We start from the raw sequence: 18,139 nt of genomic DNA on the forward strand, positions 1-18,139 counted from the left end.
GCGCGTCGTTTTGTTTCCCTGGTCTTGCGAGAAAATTTTGCGCGGAAAATGCGCGGGACGGTGCCAAGAGATTCACATCTATTTGTGAAATTTTCACAACTTGCTTGAGGAGAAAAATTTCAAACCAACCGCATGCGCTCAACAGTCCTCATTCTCATATTACACATTGGAATGAATCTCTCAACTATTTTTAGCAAAATACATCTCATTTTTTTCTGCCTTCTTTCATTTTGGATTTGTGCCTTTTGGCCAAATTTTTCTTCAACTAAAAGAAAGCGCCACTAAAGAATTTTTTCACATTCACGGATTTTTTTTTTACTTTTCTTTTGGGAAAAAATCTTCTCCAGTGAATGATTTTTTCAAACGACTTTTAACGGTTTTTTTTTCTTTTGAAACTTTCAACACTTTTCTTAGGGAGATAAGAACACTTTGGGCGTCACTTTTTTCACTGCAAATCCCTTCAGAGGATGATGGCACGTCAGGAGATCCAGACTTTAGGTGCATCCTCTGAAGCAACGAAAAAGGAGCTTAAATTCTGGATGGATGAGCAAACACAACCCCCACAGATCTCTTTTTCAGGGAGAATTCCTCATGCAACACCCCTCCCGTTTTTTTCTCTTCTTTTTCTTCTTGAATGAGAGAAAGAAGAAAAACCCGCGTTTTGGGGGAATTCAAGGAAAACCAACCAGGCCACTTCGTTATCGTGCGAGAAACTAAAAAAGATGATGGCGCGGTAGCTTGGGCTGAGTCCTCGTAGTGAATTTCCGTGCGCACGCACATTTGGCACGATTGGAGGGAACTTAGAATGGAAATCGACTTCGCCATATGATTCACATTGACACCGCATACATTAATCCTTTACTTACACACACACACCATTCTCCTTTTGCAACTTGGGATTATTACAAAATATACATAATCTACACTACCCGCGAAAAGTTTCCGGGCAAGGCTAAAATGGGATATTTTTGAAGGCAAAATTCAAGTGGCTATATCTCCGGCTGTGGTCAACCGATTTTCAAAAATTTATCAGTTTTGGAAAGATGAGAAATGTACCTCAATCGGTTGACCACAGCCGGAGATATAGCCATTTGAATTTTTCCGTCAAAAATATCTGATTTTTGCTTGCCCGGAAACTTTTCGCGGGTAGTGTACATTACTATACATCGTGAAAAAGCAACAAAAAAATCCCCCGCATCGACAGCAAGGTGGGTATTCACCCAAAAGAATTTTTGTGGTGCTCCCACACTTGTAAAAATAAGAAAATTACTCACTTTGCATCCGCGGCGCATTTCTTCACTCTCTCTCTCTCTCTTTGCTTCACTTTGGGCGTTCAAAAGAAGGAAAAATAAATAAAAGATGCAATGAGAAAGGAGTTCAGAATGCAGAATATTTTCAATTCAATTTAAAAAAAAAAAAATAAAAAGTTCTTTCACAGTGAGATCATCAAATTGCGAAAGACTGACTGAGAAAAAAAACGTGAAGAAGAAAAAATTCTAGAAAATATTTTTAGAAGATATGAAAGTGATTTCATAATCAGATGATGAGTTCGTGTGTTATAATTTTTTTTTATGGATTTTACTATGTGTATAGAGGAGTTTAAATCGGAGGGTTAAGTGGCTTTTGAGGTGGAATTCCGGGGTGAGCTTCACCACGAGCGCACGATTAATGAAGAATTTTTATCAAATTTATCACCTATAGTGCCATCAAATGGGGTGAATAGGAGACATTGAGTAGAGAAAAACGGATGTAATTTTTTAATGAGAAAATTAGGTTTTTGGTATGAAAATTTTGCTTTCGATCAGAAGAATAGGAATCGGAATATTCTTCTGATCAAAAGCAGATTTTTTTACTAAGAACATAATTTTCTGATTAAAGGATTTGATCCAAAAATAAATTCCTATTGAACTTCTGAAGATTAAAGAAAGAAAGGTATAGAAAATGCTGAAAACTTTAAGCTTCTGTTAACCCTTTAAGGGCCGTAAGGAACTTAGCCAGATGAATGTATCCAAAAAACAATTTTTGGGTATTCCTTTGAGCTAAAACCAAAACCATCGTATCGTGTTTATTACGTTCAACGAATCTTTTTTCCAGTTTCTTGTGGTTTCGAAACATTTCAACAAAACAATTGGAAAATAAATAATTTTTTTTAAAGATAAGTAGAATGATTTTCAGTAGACTATGAACCATCCGGGTGAACTTTCTTTACAGCATAGATTATACTTATCAAGTGATGTTTATCTGACTGAAAATATTCGGATGATTCGCCAAAGAAATCAAAATATTCAGAAATGAACATTTCTTTTTTTTTTTAGTCTTAAATCGGTGGTGAAGACTGAGCGGCAAAAGCCTAAAAAGTACTAAATTTTAGTCGAAGAAGTAAAATTCAATTTAGAACTTTATAGGCTTAAATTTAGTACCTTTTTCCATTGTATTCGGTACCTATACTTTTCCATCAAGACTTTACTATGTTTTTGAATAAAATTTAGTACTTTTAATTATTGAAGTTAGTACTTTTTCGGCTTAAATTTAGTACTTGTTGTAAATTGAATCTTAAGAAGTAAATTCAATTATTAAAAGTACTAAATTTTATTCAAAAACATAGGTACTAAATTCCAGACAAAAATATAGTAAATTTTAATAACCAAAAAAGTTTTGAATTCAATTGGAAAAAGTACTAAATTTAAGGCGAACATGTACTAAATTTAATCCTAAAAAGTACTAAACAAAAAAGTAAACTCTAACCGAGAAAGTAGTAAATTGAAGTTGAGGAAACACTAAATTCTAGCTGAAAATGAGAATATTTAAGAAGTATTGTGATTATTCGCTAATCTTTGGATTCGCCAAAATAGTTAAAATATTTGGCAGATAAACACTCCTTGTTACTTATTACATCCACATTAGGAGAAGCAGTACTTGTGAAAGTTCTGTAAAGCAAAAAAATAAGTAAATAAAAAACCTTCATTTTGAACTTCATAAAATTGTTATTTTTCGAGAAACGTTTTACAATTATTACAAGAAAAATGTCAGTTGATGTCAGCACTTTTCCCATTGATTCGCGTGTTTTATTTTCTCTTTTTTTCTCTCTTTTTGTTTATTGTCTCATCTGGAGACACTGAAAGATTATTTTCTGGCCCATTTTAATTTCCAATTAATTCAAATTTTCATCCAATTTATTTATTTAAATGTTTTAATTTTCATTGTTTAGTTTCTTGATTTTTTTTTCAAAACAATTTTATTTCAAAAAACCTTTCAGGGACTCCTTGTTAGTCGCTCTCTGTCTCTCGTTTCATCCTCTTTTTTTATCTAATGTCTATCGCGCTTATTTCAATTTTTTTTCATTAATTTGATTTCTCGTGTCTCCCTTTTTGTTTTTTCTTTCTCATTTTCTTTTTTTTTTAATTGTATATTTAATGCAATGTATATAGTTTAATTAGGGTATAAGTTGTATATAATTTTTTGTATTTTTTCTCATTTTTTATTCATTTTGTTTTTTATATTTTTTCTTTATTTTTTTTTTGTTTATATAATATATAGGGTTTCTTATTTATGTATACTGGGTTCATTTCTTTGCTCTTATCGGCTATTTTTTCAGTTTTTTCTTCTTTAAACTTCTTCATTTTATTGCTCTTTCGTGTTGCCTCTACAATCTCTCAGATTTAATTATTTATTATTATTTTTTCTTTGAGTCCTCACGTTGGATTCTTAGTCTCTAAAGGAAAATTCCTAGCCTTTGCCTTGCAGTGCCTTAAACACTACAACTTCACAATAAACGCTTTTTTTCTTCCTTTTCCATGTTGGGCAGCCATTTTGAGCCCAGAATTTGGGGAGTAGAAAGTAGTTTTTTTTTAAAGCTAAGTGCCGGTTTTCATTTGTAAATAATGTCGTTATTTTGCAAAATTTTCTTTTTTTTTTTGTTTTTCGCGCTTCTTTCGTTGCGACAGTTATATTGCATAGCTGATTTAGAAGACTGACTTTTAAGGATTAGATTAGATTATTATTGTTTTCTTTAATCCTCAATAAGACAAGTCTTTCAGAATTTATTTGTTTTGTTTAATTCAGCAATTTTCTCTTTAAATTTCCCTAACAGACATTTTGCATTCATTTAGGGAGATAATTGATTTATTATTCGTTTGAATTTTTAAGTCTTTTAAAGCTTTTCCTTCAGAGAAAATCAAAATACAAAAATTAAATTCAATTTTATGTAATAAAATTGGTTAATCGGTTGCTGAATACAACCTAATATATCAAATCTTTCTTTAGTAAACTATAGAAAAAATTATCAAAGTGGTAGTGTCATGAATGCAGGTAATCATACACCATTGGTTCAAATCTAAGTAATGTCAATGCTTTAAAATCTTTTTTCCCCCTTTTAAATGTCTTTAAGGTCTGCTAGAGCAATTTTCCTTTAATTCTCATTGTCACAAGAGAATTTTTTTTTCATTAGTACACAATATAATTGGCACAGCAATATCCTCCGGCGGGGGCGGGCTTAGTTTTTTTTTGCATTTTGAGAAGAAAGATAGGATAAGAGATAGAGAATTTTTTTGTATTTAGTTTTAAAGATTGTTTTTTGTCTAGTTTTCTGAGAGGGAGATATATTTGTGTGTGTGTCCAAAAAACTATGCAATAGGATTGTATTAGAGTTTTTTTTTCTTTCTTTTGGTGTTTTTGAAAAAGTTGCGCATTATTTTGTCATTTTTTTTTTGTCTTTTTGTTCTAGAGAAGTAGGAAAAGTTGATTAATAAAAATATATTTATTAGTGTTAAGTTAGTGAGTGTGTTTAATGAAAGTTTTTTTTTAAGTGTAAGTTTCGGGTGATTTTGGAATATCCCACCGCGCTAGGTTCAGCACCAAATGGCCATGGCCCTAGCGCTTAGGGAATTCCCTAGCCGCGTCCAGGGCTCATTTGTTTACATCTTTTGGCGCGCAGGAATGGCGGACTAACGGATGAGGGAGGAATATTCGTGCGCACTCTGTGGTCCCAGGATAAAACGAGTCTCGGGATTTGCTCAAAGGAGCGACAAGTCAAACGTTGTGCCCCGTTCTGTCCCCCCCATTAACACTTTTTTTTCTTTTATTTATTAATTTCTTTAATTTGCGGCCCGCAGAAAGGCAAATAGGGCGACTTTTTTCCCATCTTTTAAAGCCAAAACTAAACATTTTAACATTTTTTTTTCTTTTAAGACACTTGAGCAAGCAAGCACAGCCTAATCTCAATTAGGACCTATCACTTTTTTTTAAAGTCAGTTAAAAAGAATTTTAAACTTTTGACATATTTTGCCAAAAGCTTCAATGATTATTAAAAGAATTTCAATAAATCTCCCGAAAAAGCACCATTTTAGGCCTGAAAGTTTCTAAAAAAAAAAAATAAACTAAATTTTATAACAAAAAACTTTTAAAAACTTGCAAAAGAATTGAAGAAAATTGACATAACTTTAAAATTTCTTTTTTAACTCGTCAAATTGACATTCTAGCGCCAAAATTTCATTTTTTTTAAATTTCATAATCCTTAGCTTTGTCTATAATTTTCTTTTGCATTATTTCCTAAATTTTTTTGATAAACAAACTGTGGACTTATCCGATGAATTAAAAAATTCTAGCAACTTGTTACATATTTTCTCATTGTTATAAATTTTCTAAGATGCCTATCACACTTAAATGTAATTCCTAATTTTTTTTTGACAGCACTTCTTTGACGTAACTTTAACATTTGTTTGACAAGTGTTGTCAAAAGAGTCCTGCAGTATTCTCAATAGAATTTATTGTCCTCGTTTTATAAGCTTATCTTTTTTTTTCTTAAGTCTGCGGGTCAATTAACATGGACGCATTGGGGCGATTTTTTATTTATTCTTTTTCTTTTTTCTTTCTAGGGATTTAGGGGGGCATGCACGCGACTTGAGACCGCGGAAAATGGATTTTTCTCTTGCAGAAAAAAAAGGAATCCACTGTCCGCGGTCACAGCGATGAGAAAACGTTCTCTGGCGTCCTATTCTTATATTGGATTTTCTTTTAGTTTTTATTTCATTTTTAAATAGATAACTGTACAGTTTTTCGCCTACGTAATTACTGAGTCACATTGTCACCGTCTAAACAGCTCCCCTTACCTCACATTTCTTCATTTCTTCTTTTCATTTTAATCATCTTCATTTTCGAACCTAATGTCGCTTTTTACAGAGAATTTTTTTTGTTTGTTTTTGGGGGGCGGTACAAACCACCTGTGTGTGTGTCTGTCGGGCGCTTTTTTTGTTAAAGAAAAGCGGACAGGGACGGAGTGTCTGCTAGACGAGCGTGTCCAGGATGGTATGAGGGTACAAGCCGCTCAGGGGCACCCACATTCATCCACAACCATCTTCGGGAGGTCCCTTTTGATGATCTTATGGTCTGGACCGAAGTAGATGAGGGACATGCTTGAGAATTTGAGTGGGGCACAGCATGGCTGCATTCCCGTCAGCTTGTTCATCTTCCTGAACTCATCGATGATGTGGGTGTAGTAGGTGAGGAATGTATCTGGTGTCCGATGGGGGCCACCACAGTCACCGCGGCAGTAGTTTGCAAAATACCCATGCGGCGCTATTATCCAGTCGTCCCAGCCTAGGGCCTAAAACATTAATTTAATTTTTTTTTATTCAAGATGGCGCTCAAGCCGTAACAAGACGTTAAGGCAAGGATGCTTGTCATTTTTTTTTGACATTTCCTTTACCTTGAAGCTAACGTAGAATCTCTGCTTGCAGCATTGCCCACGTACGGCACCACTGCAGTCTAGTGCACGTCTCCGGACGCGCTTCATTGTATTTGGATCCGTGTGGAGTACCAAAAATGGCCTATGGGGATCAATGGTGCGCCTCCTCGACCCAAAACTGTGTACATGTGCACGTCCACGGCACCCGGAGCAATCAACAAGGAGACGCAGCGGTTCAGCTTGAGCCTGACTAAACCACCTACGCACCGTTACTGTTACATCTACCTTTTGCCACCCTGCTTCTTGCAGTGCAACGCGACTCGTGGCACTCATCCGAGCCACTCGATCAAAGTCCTGACCAAAACAACAATTAAACAAAAGAAATAAAGTTAGAGCTCAAAACTTGACGCCTGTTTATAGCAGTATTGTCTCACCTGATCGTGTAGGATCGTACTACGGGAGGTATTTCGTGGTGCCTCTAGTAGTTGGAAGACCCAGAGAGTTATTTCTTGATGAGAGTCGCGACGACTACGTTTCCGACCAATTAGGTCTAGCCGTATCCACAGGGTGGCTGTTCGGACACGAAGCTCCTGCGTCGCTGGTTGCTCCTGATTCGTGGAGAACTCAAGCAGGTGCTGTCCGTTGATGATACCACCTGTACAACGTACAACATTTTTCAAAAGTTCTTTAATCATTTTAATTCTTCCAGCGGAGCTTTATGCTTTTCTTTCATCAAAGGAAGTGTTCGAGATTGGAAAAGTCTCCTTGGGTCTGTTTAAGAGGCGTTCTTGAGACAGTTGTAGGAATTAAACTGATGTTAACCACATTTTAAGCCTAATTTCTGAAAAGTAAGAAAATCAATTTCCGCCATGTTACGTGCGACGCCATCTTGAGATTTTCCGACTTTTTCACACAACCATCCTAAAACACAAAGGTAGGTTTTTCTCAGGATCTACTGGATGGATTTTGATGAGGTAAAAAGCAATTGAAAAAGGAAGCATTACCGGACAATGTACCGGAACAGATTTTTGAATTTCGACTCAGAGGCTGAGAAAAGTCAATAAGAATACCTATCTTTCTACTTTTCTTAGCTTCTGAGTTGAAATTCAAAAATCTGTTCCGGTACATTCTCCGCTAGTGCTTCCTCTTTCATTTGCTTTTTACCTCATCAAAATCCATCCAGTAGATCCTGTGAAAAACCTACTTTTGTGTTTTAGGGTAGTTCTGTGAAAAAGTCGGAAAATTACAAGATGGCGTCACACCCAAAAAGGCAAAAGATGACTTTTTTACTCTTCAATAATTAAACTTTAAATGTAGCCTACCACGGAGAACCAAGTTTAAGAAAAATGAAAACATTTAAAGTGTGTCAATACCAAAGGTTCTTCCAAGAGACTCCCTTGAATGTGGACTCCCCTATGAATTATATTAATTTGCCTGTAAAATTTTATTGAATAAATTCTCTTCCAAGTCAACAATTTGATGAAAACGGCGGGAGTTTTTTTTTAATCTTAGATTGAACATCTTTAGAAATAAAGAAAATTATCAATAAAATTTTTGAAAAGAAATTAACTGAATGCTTTCTAACAAACTTGCAGTTAAAATTGAGATAATTTATTAAATGAAAATAAAAGTCCTTTAAGAACTTACTGCAAACTTTTTTTGTGAGCTAGAAAATGAGTCAAGAAATTGTTTTTTCTCCGAGGCCATGTTTTATTTTTTTATTTAACTGAAAGTTCCGTTTAACCCTTTCGCGTTTTTTTTGGTTATACGTAGACCTAAATGTGAAACTTTTTAATTTTCCAAATATTTATGAATATTATTGCTTTTCAAAATTAGAAATGTAATCAATTCAGAGGCAAAAAAAAGTCGTTTTTCCTGAAAAATTTCTTCTGAAAGCTTTTTGAGAATAAATATCGTGATAAAAAGAACGCATGTTTTAATGTTTTTATGTTTCACATAGCGAAGGATTAAAAACCTGTTTCTATTTAAAAATTATTTTTGAATATTTTTTTAAAAGCTTTCATCTTTGAGAAAATATTACAAATTAAAATGTCATTAAAAACAAAATACGAGTTCTTCTGTGATGGAAAATTGTCATTCTGTTTCATGCTACATGTTTCAATGTAACAAAGAAAACTTCATTACAAAAATAAAATAAAAAATTAATATTTTTAAGCGTTAAAAATACTATTTTAAAGGCTTTTTTCTATGCTGTCTTGGAAAATCTCCCCAAAATTCATTTAAACTAAAAAAACAATGATATTGTATCATGTTTCATTAAAGTTTCATTACCTTAAATTCAAAATGGAGTTTAAAATTAGTGGAGAAAAGCAACATTTTTTAGGGGTTCTCTTTTATTTTTTCTCCTCATGCGACTTGAAAATTCTCGAGGCGAGTAGTTACAAGCCAAATGGGCAAAAAGAAAGCAAATAAAAAAAGAAACCAATGAGAATTCTTCTGCAATTCCTATTGTTGCAAAATTTATGACTTGGAAGAAAATTCATGCAAAGAATCGCCTGAAAATTTACTTCCTCACACACACACAAGCACACATTCTTTTACATTCAGCATACAGAGGGATGATGGCAAAAGCTCTAGTATAGAGTTGAAGGAAGACGGGCTCTAGAAAAAAAAGAGGACTCCCGGTAATGGAATCTTGGCATGGAAAAGCTCTAAAATCATTTAGGACTCTGTGTATTGGTCCTGCCATCCTCTTCCTGCAAATGAATCACCACACTGCCCATAACTCTCTCTCTATCCTCATCTTTTCAGCACTACTGGTGGTGGTTTAGTTCCTCGCCCATGGGGATGGTTTGGGGGTATGAGGAAGGGTCGTATTGGGGAGCTCACTGTAGGTGTCCTTGGGCGCCGGTGCGAGTGGAACAGCATGCCCATTTATGCCGGCATGTGGAACGGAGATGGCAACATGGCCAACGGCATGGGTACGCATGCTCTGGGGCGCGTCACTTTTTTCGGCGTCGCGCCGGAGCCACGTCGCATCGATCGTGTCTGAGGCGATGCACATGCACCCTATCGATTTTTGGGGCGCACTGACCCCCTCGTGGCCTACCCATTCCCCACCATATAGCTCCGTTCTGCATGCGCCCGCGCCGTAGTGCCAACTTGTTGCATTACCGCACGCGCCCTACAACTGGCGCCGCTCTGGCGACTACCCAAAAACGTAACCTCACAATATTGCATTTATGGTCATTGCTACATACACGAGAACTTAATTTTTTTTCTTCCTTTTGCTTCTTTACATCAAATCAGACCACATTGAATTACTTCTAGTTGATATTCAATATGGCGGCAAATGTTCGTTATATCTTCAAATTTACTCCCTTTAATTACTTTTTGAGAATCCCTTTTTTTTCTTCAATAATTAATTAATTTTTTGCGAATAATTTTAAAATGTAAGAGAAATATTTTAAAAAGAAGGTAGGTATTAAAGATTAATGAGAAAATAATGAAATATTCCATTTTCTTTTAATTATCTTTTCTTGTGTAAATAATAATTAAAAATTAATACAAAAAGAATTTAAATATTTAATAAAATATTAATTCTATTTTGAAAAAGGAACACGACATCCTTTTTTTTATGCTTTTTTTTCAGTAAGAATACAATAAAAAGAAAAATTTACTAATTAAATTTTTAAATAATGAATTGACTTAAAATTTAACAAATCAAACAAGAAATTAATAAATAGAATTAAGAATTTTATGAGAAGAACAAAAATCTCCCTAAAAAAAAGAGCTTAACGAGCGACATGTCCTTTGAGACAACATTGAGCTGTGTGGCGTACGTGCAAATGGGGCAGCATTGCCTTAAAGAATAAAATGTGGGATGGTTGGGAAAAAAGTAAAATGGCCAACACCATGTGGGTGTCACGTTGGTCCTCTAAAGGCTTCTCTTCGCACATTCTAAGGCACACAAAGTTCGTTATTTTTTCCCCCTCGTACAATTCTTTAATCATTTTCTCACCTCTGTCTGCAAATTCAATGATTTCCTGCGTACGCCCGTAGAAATCGTCGGGCTCATCGGCAAGCCGGCGGGCACGTTTTGTGTCCATGGGTGCCTCTTGTGCCCTGAACAGTGTCTCCATGGCCAATTGCTTGGGCAATGCGTGCGTGAGATTTGGTGGTGCTGCCATGCCCAATTTCGTGAGTATCTGCTGCTTAATTGCCTCGAGTCGCAATGCGTCCGAGGCGCCGCGGCGGCAGTCACGGCACTTTGGGGGTTGCACGAGACGCCGGCAGCCCGGCGTTCTTGCACTTTTACTATCACTCGCGTCACCGGCGTGGCATCTGGCGTGCTGGGCATACGTTAGGGGCCCACCTAAGCACACGAGCCCAATTATGAGGCACGCAATGCCAAAGCGACGCCGAGTTGCGTGCGTGCACGTGAGGCACGACCAGCTGTGGGACATCCCGCGGCGCTATCACGAGCACATCGCCGCCGCGGGTCACGCGGGCTCGAGAGGCACTTAAGGGGGGAATAGATTGGTTTTTTTTACAAAAAAAAACTTGGGGGGGTTGGGTCACACGAGAAACAGGGTGGGGGGCACACAACACACGGCCAGCTCACGCCCGAGATAACCGACCAACTCGCACCGATGGTCCCGATGCGAATGACGGGCGACGCTGAGGCGCCACAGCGCAGTTCTCAGCCCCCAAATTCACCACCATCGTGCCAGGGTGGTGGCTGGGGTAGCCAAACGCATGCGTACAGTAGCCAGACACCCCCAAATTTACCCGCCCAATTGTACCTCCAACTCCCATTCTGCGGACTATGCGTCACAGGATCTACATCGGGACACAACGGCCTATCCTCGCAGCTTTCTCGGCCCCACGAATGCCCTCTATATGCCTCCTTTTGAACTTTTCAGTTTGAATTTGAAAATATCCCTCAATTTGTGACTGTTGTTGCTCTGTTGTTGGAAGGAAAATGCTGCATTTTCTTTAACTTTCTTTGTAACGGCTAAGGATTCAAAATTGTAGTTTTTTTAAGCAGCGTCATCTATCGGATGTACATTTCTATAAAAACTATCAATATTTCATGCACAATGCTAAAAATAATTATATTTTTTAACTTACCTGTTTTAGATTTATTAAATTAAAAACCTTAACTCAAATCACTTGAATTTTATTTAAGATTTTTAGACAACTAAACATTAAAGTTTTTGTAAAACGTTCATTGACAAAGATGAAAAAATCATTAAAAATAAATAAAGTATCTTTCAATCGGCCCAATTTTGTATCCAAAACAGTCTTTGGGGGGAAAAATTCACTAATAAATTCGGTTTAGTCTTTATCTTAAACTAGGCTTTAAGGTCCTAGATAAAGTTTTTCAAAGACAAACTTCTAAAAATTAATAATTAAGTCAGGATGTATTCAGAATTAATACATTTTATGAAGATTTTTACAAATTTTAATGACCTTAGATGAACAGAATAAACCCTTAGTCATTTTCGAATATTCCAAAACTTGTAAAAGTACATTCAGCCTGATTTAGCCTGACCTAGCTTTTAAACCATAAAAGTTTGATTTAACAAAAATAAAATCTGGTTTAGGAAAAGTTAAACCTAGAAAAAAATTAGGAATAGATTGAAAAAGTTAAACCCGATTAAGTTTTAGGCCTAGCTTAGAAAAACCTAGGCCTAGCTCGAAAAATTTAAGCCTGATTTGAGAAACATAAGCCAGACCATATTAATGAATTTTGCCCTAAGTCATTGAACGATAGAAAAGTTCTTAAATTTATTTCTCTCAAATGTTTTTTTTAAGAATAGTAATTAAATGATTATCGAGCCAACAAGTGAATCGCACCAGGCGCCTCCATTGTATTGCAGATAAAATTAGACTTGTTAAGCATAATAGATTGTCCAATATTTATGCAGATTTTTACTTTGCAAATTCAGCAAAGTTGTCTTGAATAAAATGAACCAGCCTGATAATCACCAGAGGTCTCCATTTAAAAGAAATTTCAACTTCAAAACCATTAAAAATTAATTCAGACTAAAAACAATAAATGAAACCTGCTCTATTTGAAACATTTTTGTGTCTTTCAAATGATTTTTTTGAACTTCTCAAATTACTCCGCGATATCATTATCCTCGAGTAATCTGAAAAGTATCTCTTAATATTGCAGTTAACCTTTAAAATTTTCAACAAGACTTTAACCTTTTCGTAGAAGACTTCTTTTTTTTTTAAATGTAAAACAGCAACTCCATTCTTCTTCTCATCATTTTCTTCCCAAACTTCTTCTTTGATAGAGATTTGTGGTGATTTTCTGCTTATCTCGCACCACTAATTAACTCCTTATTTGCAAAGTGAACCGAATAATTCCATTTAGATTATTTTTTCTTTGCTGGAAACTCTTCTATTTTATCGGAATCATAATAATTTAGTTTGATATTCTGTGGCAAATGAGTTTGTTATATCTCTTCTTCATCATTCAAGCAATGCCCATCCACCACCACCCCTCGCGAAGAGTCTATAAATAGGTGGTGAGTATGGGGGTGCCTGAGTGCAGGAAGAAGCAATCGGGCACTCCTTTGGCCATTCTCTTGGGTGTGTGTATGTGTTGGAAGCGGGGGAGAAGGCGATGGCTTCGCATTTAATTTAGTTCTTCTCTCCTCCCGTGGCCTAAAGCGCCTAGCTCTGTGAGGTGTTTCGCGGGAAAGGACAAACACGGCAAGTCAGGGAGTGGCGCCAAACGGCAAAGTGCCCTTCCGCACCCACGGAATTCATTTTTTCTCTATTCCTCTCTCACTGTACATGGTGGCGGTGGATAAATCTTGAAGGGGGAGCGTTCAAGGAATAAGGCAAAAATGGCACGAAAATGTCAATGGGACCATTTGCCTTTTTTTATTATATAGCAAACTCACATCCACCACACCGCGCGGATGGGCCATTCAATTATTCTTCTATCTCCTCTACAAACGTTCCCTCTTGAAAGGACTTTTGCTTGTTAGAAGGTTAAATTGCGCGGGAAATCGTCATATTGTGCAACGGATATGCTTATGAATTTACCCCTTATATTTGCTCAATGGGTTAAGGAAGATTGTTAAGAAAAAGAGAAGAAAAATCTAAATTGGTCAAAGGAGTGGGACGAGCTTTGGCTTTAAAGTGAACTTTATTGGGTTTGTTAAGCGAATTATGGTTGAGAATTATCCTTTCAAAACAAAGTTCGTTAAAATTTATGTGCATAAAAAAGATGTTTTAACTCTTTTAACTTTAGAGAATTTTATATGGGATATTTTCTAATATTAACAGACACTAAAGGGCTTCTAGAGCCTTTTTAACTTATTTTCTGAAGGTCTTTTTAGCAGTCAAACACATTAAAATTTTTAAAAGAATTTTTTTTTGGTCGTTTATGTCTTTTGTCTTTACAAGAAAGAATTCAAAACTTATCCATCAATTCAAGGAATCTCTAAACGAGAGATTAATCTTTAATATCATTGAGATCTTTGAACAAAAGACGCTATTCCGCCATCTTGATGAATCATTCAACCGTTAGAAATACAATTTTTTAATATTAAAAAATTAAAAGTATTTCTATTTTTCTAAAATTAATTTTAAAAAAACTTTTTAAATTAAAGATTTTCATTATTAGCAAAATTGTACAAATAATCCATCTACAAATTCTTTGAATTTGTCAGCGTTGTCAGCAAAAAATTGTTCGGTCAAAAAATATATTTTTGTCATCAAGTTCTTCCATTCCATTAAAAAAATATATTGTCAGCAAAAAAACTATAGTCAGACAAGAAATATTCTTAATTTGCCAGCAAGTTTTTTTTTAAATCTATCTGTCAACAGATAATTTTATTGTCAGCAAAAAATTGTTCGGTCAAAAAATATATTTTTGTCATCAAGTTCTTCCATTCCATTAAAAAAATATATTGTCAGCAAAAAAACTATAGTCAGACAAGAAATATTCTTAATTTGCCAGCAAGTTTTTTTTTTTTAAATCTATCTGTCAACAGATAATTTTATTGTCAGCAAAAATTACAAATAATCTCTATATTATTTTAAAGAATTTAATTTTATCAGCAAATTTTATTATCAGCAAAAAGTTTATTCGGCCAGAAAAAAATTTTAGTCAACAAATTATTTTATTCCGTCTAAAAAAAATCTTATTGCTAGCAAAAAGATCTAATCTGTCAAGAAATATTCTTAATCTGTCAGAAAGTTTTTTAATGTCTTAGCAAGAGTTTGCAATCTGTAAAACTTTGGTTTCATTCTATCAGCAAGTTCTTGGAATTATATCAGTAAACATTTCATTCCCAGTTAGAAATTTTCCTTCCCTGCTGATAAGATGAATAATTTTTCTTAAAGAAGAATTCTCATTTATCAATCCAGTAATATTATTCAGATAGCAATTTCTTTTATTCTGTAAGTAAATACACTTACTTTCTCCTAAAAATTCCCCAATTTATTGTATAAAGAATTTCATTCTCGTGAACATGATTTTTCATAGTCAGCAAAGTCATTGATTCTGTCAGCAAATACTTCTATTCCCAATTAGTTTATTTTGCTTACAGAATATTCATCTTCTAAACAGAATAAAAAAATCTTTAACAGAATAATCATACATTATTCTCTTGGAATTTAATTCTGTTCATCCATAAAAGACATTTTTTGGATGAATTTAATGAAAGTTGATGTTTATCTAATAAGTATATATGAGAAATGGAGAATTTGTATGTTCAACACATTTAATCTAATCAAAGAAAAGAAAGAAAGAACTAAGGGGGATTCAGAATATAGGACACCGTCACATAACGACACATTATCACACACCCTAAATCCGTGAAATAATCTTTCGATTTACGAGACAATCGCGAGATAAGGTGTTTGATCAAGACGCGCTAATTAGATGTTGCAGTTTGCCGAGGGTCGTAAAAAAAACCCTTTTTTACGATCATTTGCGTGGGAGGATGTTGCGGTTGGGGTGAAGGGTCATCTTTTGTGCGCCATTTGGCCGCCAAATGGCAATTTGTACCCCCATATATGTGCGACGACACCCTGTCGGTAGTGTCATCTTAATTAGGCGCGCTTCGAAATTGGGGCCAATTGATGCAAAGAGAGAGAGGTTACCCCGCGTGAGCAACCCCTCGGCGCTCCCTTTGGCTAGGTGTAACGTGGTGGTGTGGCCACACCTGCCCTATAAAAGGTCACACCATGTACACGGTGGTTGCCATTCCGCGGTCTAACCCCAAAGGCATCACAATCGCCCAGCGGGCACGCCTTAGAATTTGCTATTGCCTGTTCTCAAATGAAATTCTAACACTTTTTCTCATTGAAAGATTTCAAACGAGGTGAGCAAATTTTCAGGTGTGTTTGATGGCGATTTCAACGGATACCGCAGCATCATTTTTTCTTCAAAAGTTTTTTGTTTTGTCTTCAAAGTGAAGTTCTTCCCTCTTTTTTTCGTCTTATCGGTTAAGTGAATTTTTTTCCAGTGACTTTCAGTGAATTCTTTTGAAGAGTGTGTCTTTGCAATTTAAATAAATTTAGCAAGAGTGTTTAAAAATCATTTAAAGAGTGTTTGCTTTTAAATGTATTTGTATTTGTTTTCTTTTTTTTTTCGTCTAAAAACATTGAAAAGTTTGTTAGAAATTTGATATTTAAATCTTAATTCATTTATTTTAAGTTTTTTTTTAAAGATTTATAATTCCTAAATCTTCTAAAACACTTAGATTTAACAGTTCTTATTCTCTCACTCATTTTATTTTAATTTATTTAATTTACATTGTTTTATTATTCCTAAAAATAAACAATAAAAAGACATTTTATAGGCAAATTTTAAGCACATTTAACTTTTCTTCTTTTAATTATCACTGTCATCATTCTTTTTATCCAGTGTTGTTCCAGTAATTAATTTTTTTTGATCATAAATTTTGAATGATCTAATAATAAAAATATATAGTTTGCAATTAATGGTGTCGTGTGAGAATATAAAAAAATCTCTCAATGATTAAGCTTTCAACAGACTAAGACACTTAATCTAGATTTATATTGCAGTTAATCAAATTCTTTGAGATTTTTCCCATAGAGTATTATTAGTTGATCTGTTTTATTCCTTTAAGGCTTTCAATACTACGTTAAAATCAAGTTTTGTATTAAAAAATTGAATATTCTACGCGACGTGTAAAAAAATCATTAATGTCTTAAAAATTTACCCGACTGACCCTGCGTCTTATATTAATTTTTTAACGTTTTTATTTCATGCAATATCTTCGAAGAGAAGTTAATTAAATTACAAAAAAAAAAGATTTATTTACTCCACTGTTACCCGGTTGGCAAGTATCAATTATGTATGTAAAAAATTTCACGAGTGCAAAAATATTGAAATAACAGAAAAATAAACCATTCAAGTTGTAAAAGTTAACCCAATTTGTCAATCATTTTATTACATTCTCTTGTCAACGTTTTTAAATTATTTTTACTATATGGAATAAGAAATATTTCTCCTGCAATATTACTCCATTGCTTTTCTTTTATATGCAATAATCGATTTAATTACTCTATAGTTACCCGGCTGGCCTAACCGCTTATATTTTGTCTATTTATTCTGGTTATATTTTCAGAGTGAATAAACAAATATTCCACTAAAACCATTGATTTAAAAATCGATTAAATTACAGGCAGATTAATTTAATCATTCAAGAGCTACCCGACTGACACATTTAAATGTCACAAATCATTCGAGTTCACCATAATTTGCATTGGATTTCCCTGACTATAAAAATCTTCAATATTGCACAGAATATCTTAAAGATTAGAAGAGATTTAGAGGGAAAAAAATAGTTGAGTAATAGAATAAATATTTTCCTCAATGATCTAACAAAACATTTGGGGAAAAAACGTTCTTACGGATTATGTCTTGAATCTCTCTCTCTGTCTAATATAATGAATAAATTTTCATGAGAGATGAGAAGACACTTCCTCATGTCGTCATACATCTTACGTCGCATTTTTCTATTCCCCATCTCTCTCTTCTTGCGTTTGTCCAGAGATCCCGCGCAAGTGAAATACTGGACAAATACAAATAAATGATGAAAATGAAGATTTTTTCTTCTTTTCAATATTTTATGTTTATTTTAGATAAATTGTGCATAAGATCAGAGGTGGAGCTGTACGTATGGTAAAAAAAGAAGCTTCATCTTACAACACATTATTTCTTCTTTAATTAAGAAGACACCTTCTCCTAATATGCTTTACGCATGCAAAACTGCAAATAATAAACTTATACGCGCATAGGCAATGTAATCAAACCAAATGGAAGCATGTAAAGCACCCAAAGCACGCGTAATGAGATGCAAACTCAATTGTGTCCAAGGGCGCGCGCTATTTGCTCAATATGTGTGCAAATCTAAGCGATTTCTTACCTCAAATACAACATCTCCCTCTCGCGCGCGCACTCATGCTAATCTTCGAGCTCTAACTCTGTCTGTC

General features: G+C 34.7%; 2 protein-coding genes across 12 annotated transcripts in view; both read right to left on the reverse strand.

Moving 5' to 3' along the window:
- The window catches only part of LOC129793812 (twitchin), a 55,855-nt gene extending 55,053 nt beyond the window's left edge, over window positions 1-802 (reverse strand). For all 11 annotated transcript variants that reach the window (XM_055834201.1, XM_055834200.1, XM_055834199.1 and 8 more), the window contains exon 1: window positions 687-802. The gene's annotated coding sequence lies outside the window, so the exon portion shown is untranslated. The remainder of the gene's footprint in view (window positions 1-686) is intronic.
- Window positions 803-2,964: 2,162 nt separating this feature from the next.
- LOC129793814 (inhibin beta chain) lies at window positions 2,965-13,773 on the reverse strand. The gene is made up of 4 exons (XM_055834202.1): window positions 10,665-13,773; window positions 7,117-7,337; window positions 6,704-7,036; window positions 2,965-6,601 (listed from the first exon to the last, which is right to left on the reverse strand). Exons 1-4 carry the CDS (start codon window positions 11,107-11,109, stop codon window positions 6,323-6,325), a joined length of 1,278 nt encoding a protein of 425 aa, XP_055690177.1. The 5' UTR covers window positions 11,110-13,773; the 3' UTR covers window positions 2,965-6,322.
- Window positions 13,774-18,139: the final 4,366 nt, after the last annotated feature.

This window comes from Lutzomyia longipalpis, chromosome 3 (assembly GCF_024334085.1).
Source record: "Lutzomyia longipalpis isolate SR_M1_2022 chromosome 3, ASM2433408v1".
Classification (NCBI taxonomy): Eukaryota; Metazoa; Arthropoda; class Insecta; order Diptera; family Psychodidae; genus Lutzomyia; species Lutzomyia longipalpis.

What these genes read in the sequence shown, in the direction of transcription:
- LOC129793814 (XM_055834202.1), bottom strand. Translation starts at nt 11,109, where the DNA reads ATGTCCCACAGCTGGTCGTGCCTCACGTGCACGCACGCAACTCGGCGT. An exon ending in GTACGATCCTACACGATCAG is followed by an intron (nt 7,037 to 7,116) that starts GTGAGACAATAC and finishes TGTTTTGGTCAG; the next exon opens with GACTTTGATCGAGTGGCTCG. An exon ending in GATTCTACGTTAGCTTCAAG is followed by an intron (nt 6,602 to 6,703) that starts GTAAAGGAAATG and finishes TTAATGTTTTAG; the next exon opens with GCCCTAGGCTGGGACGACTG.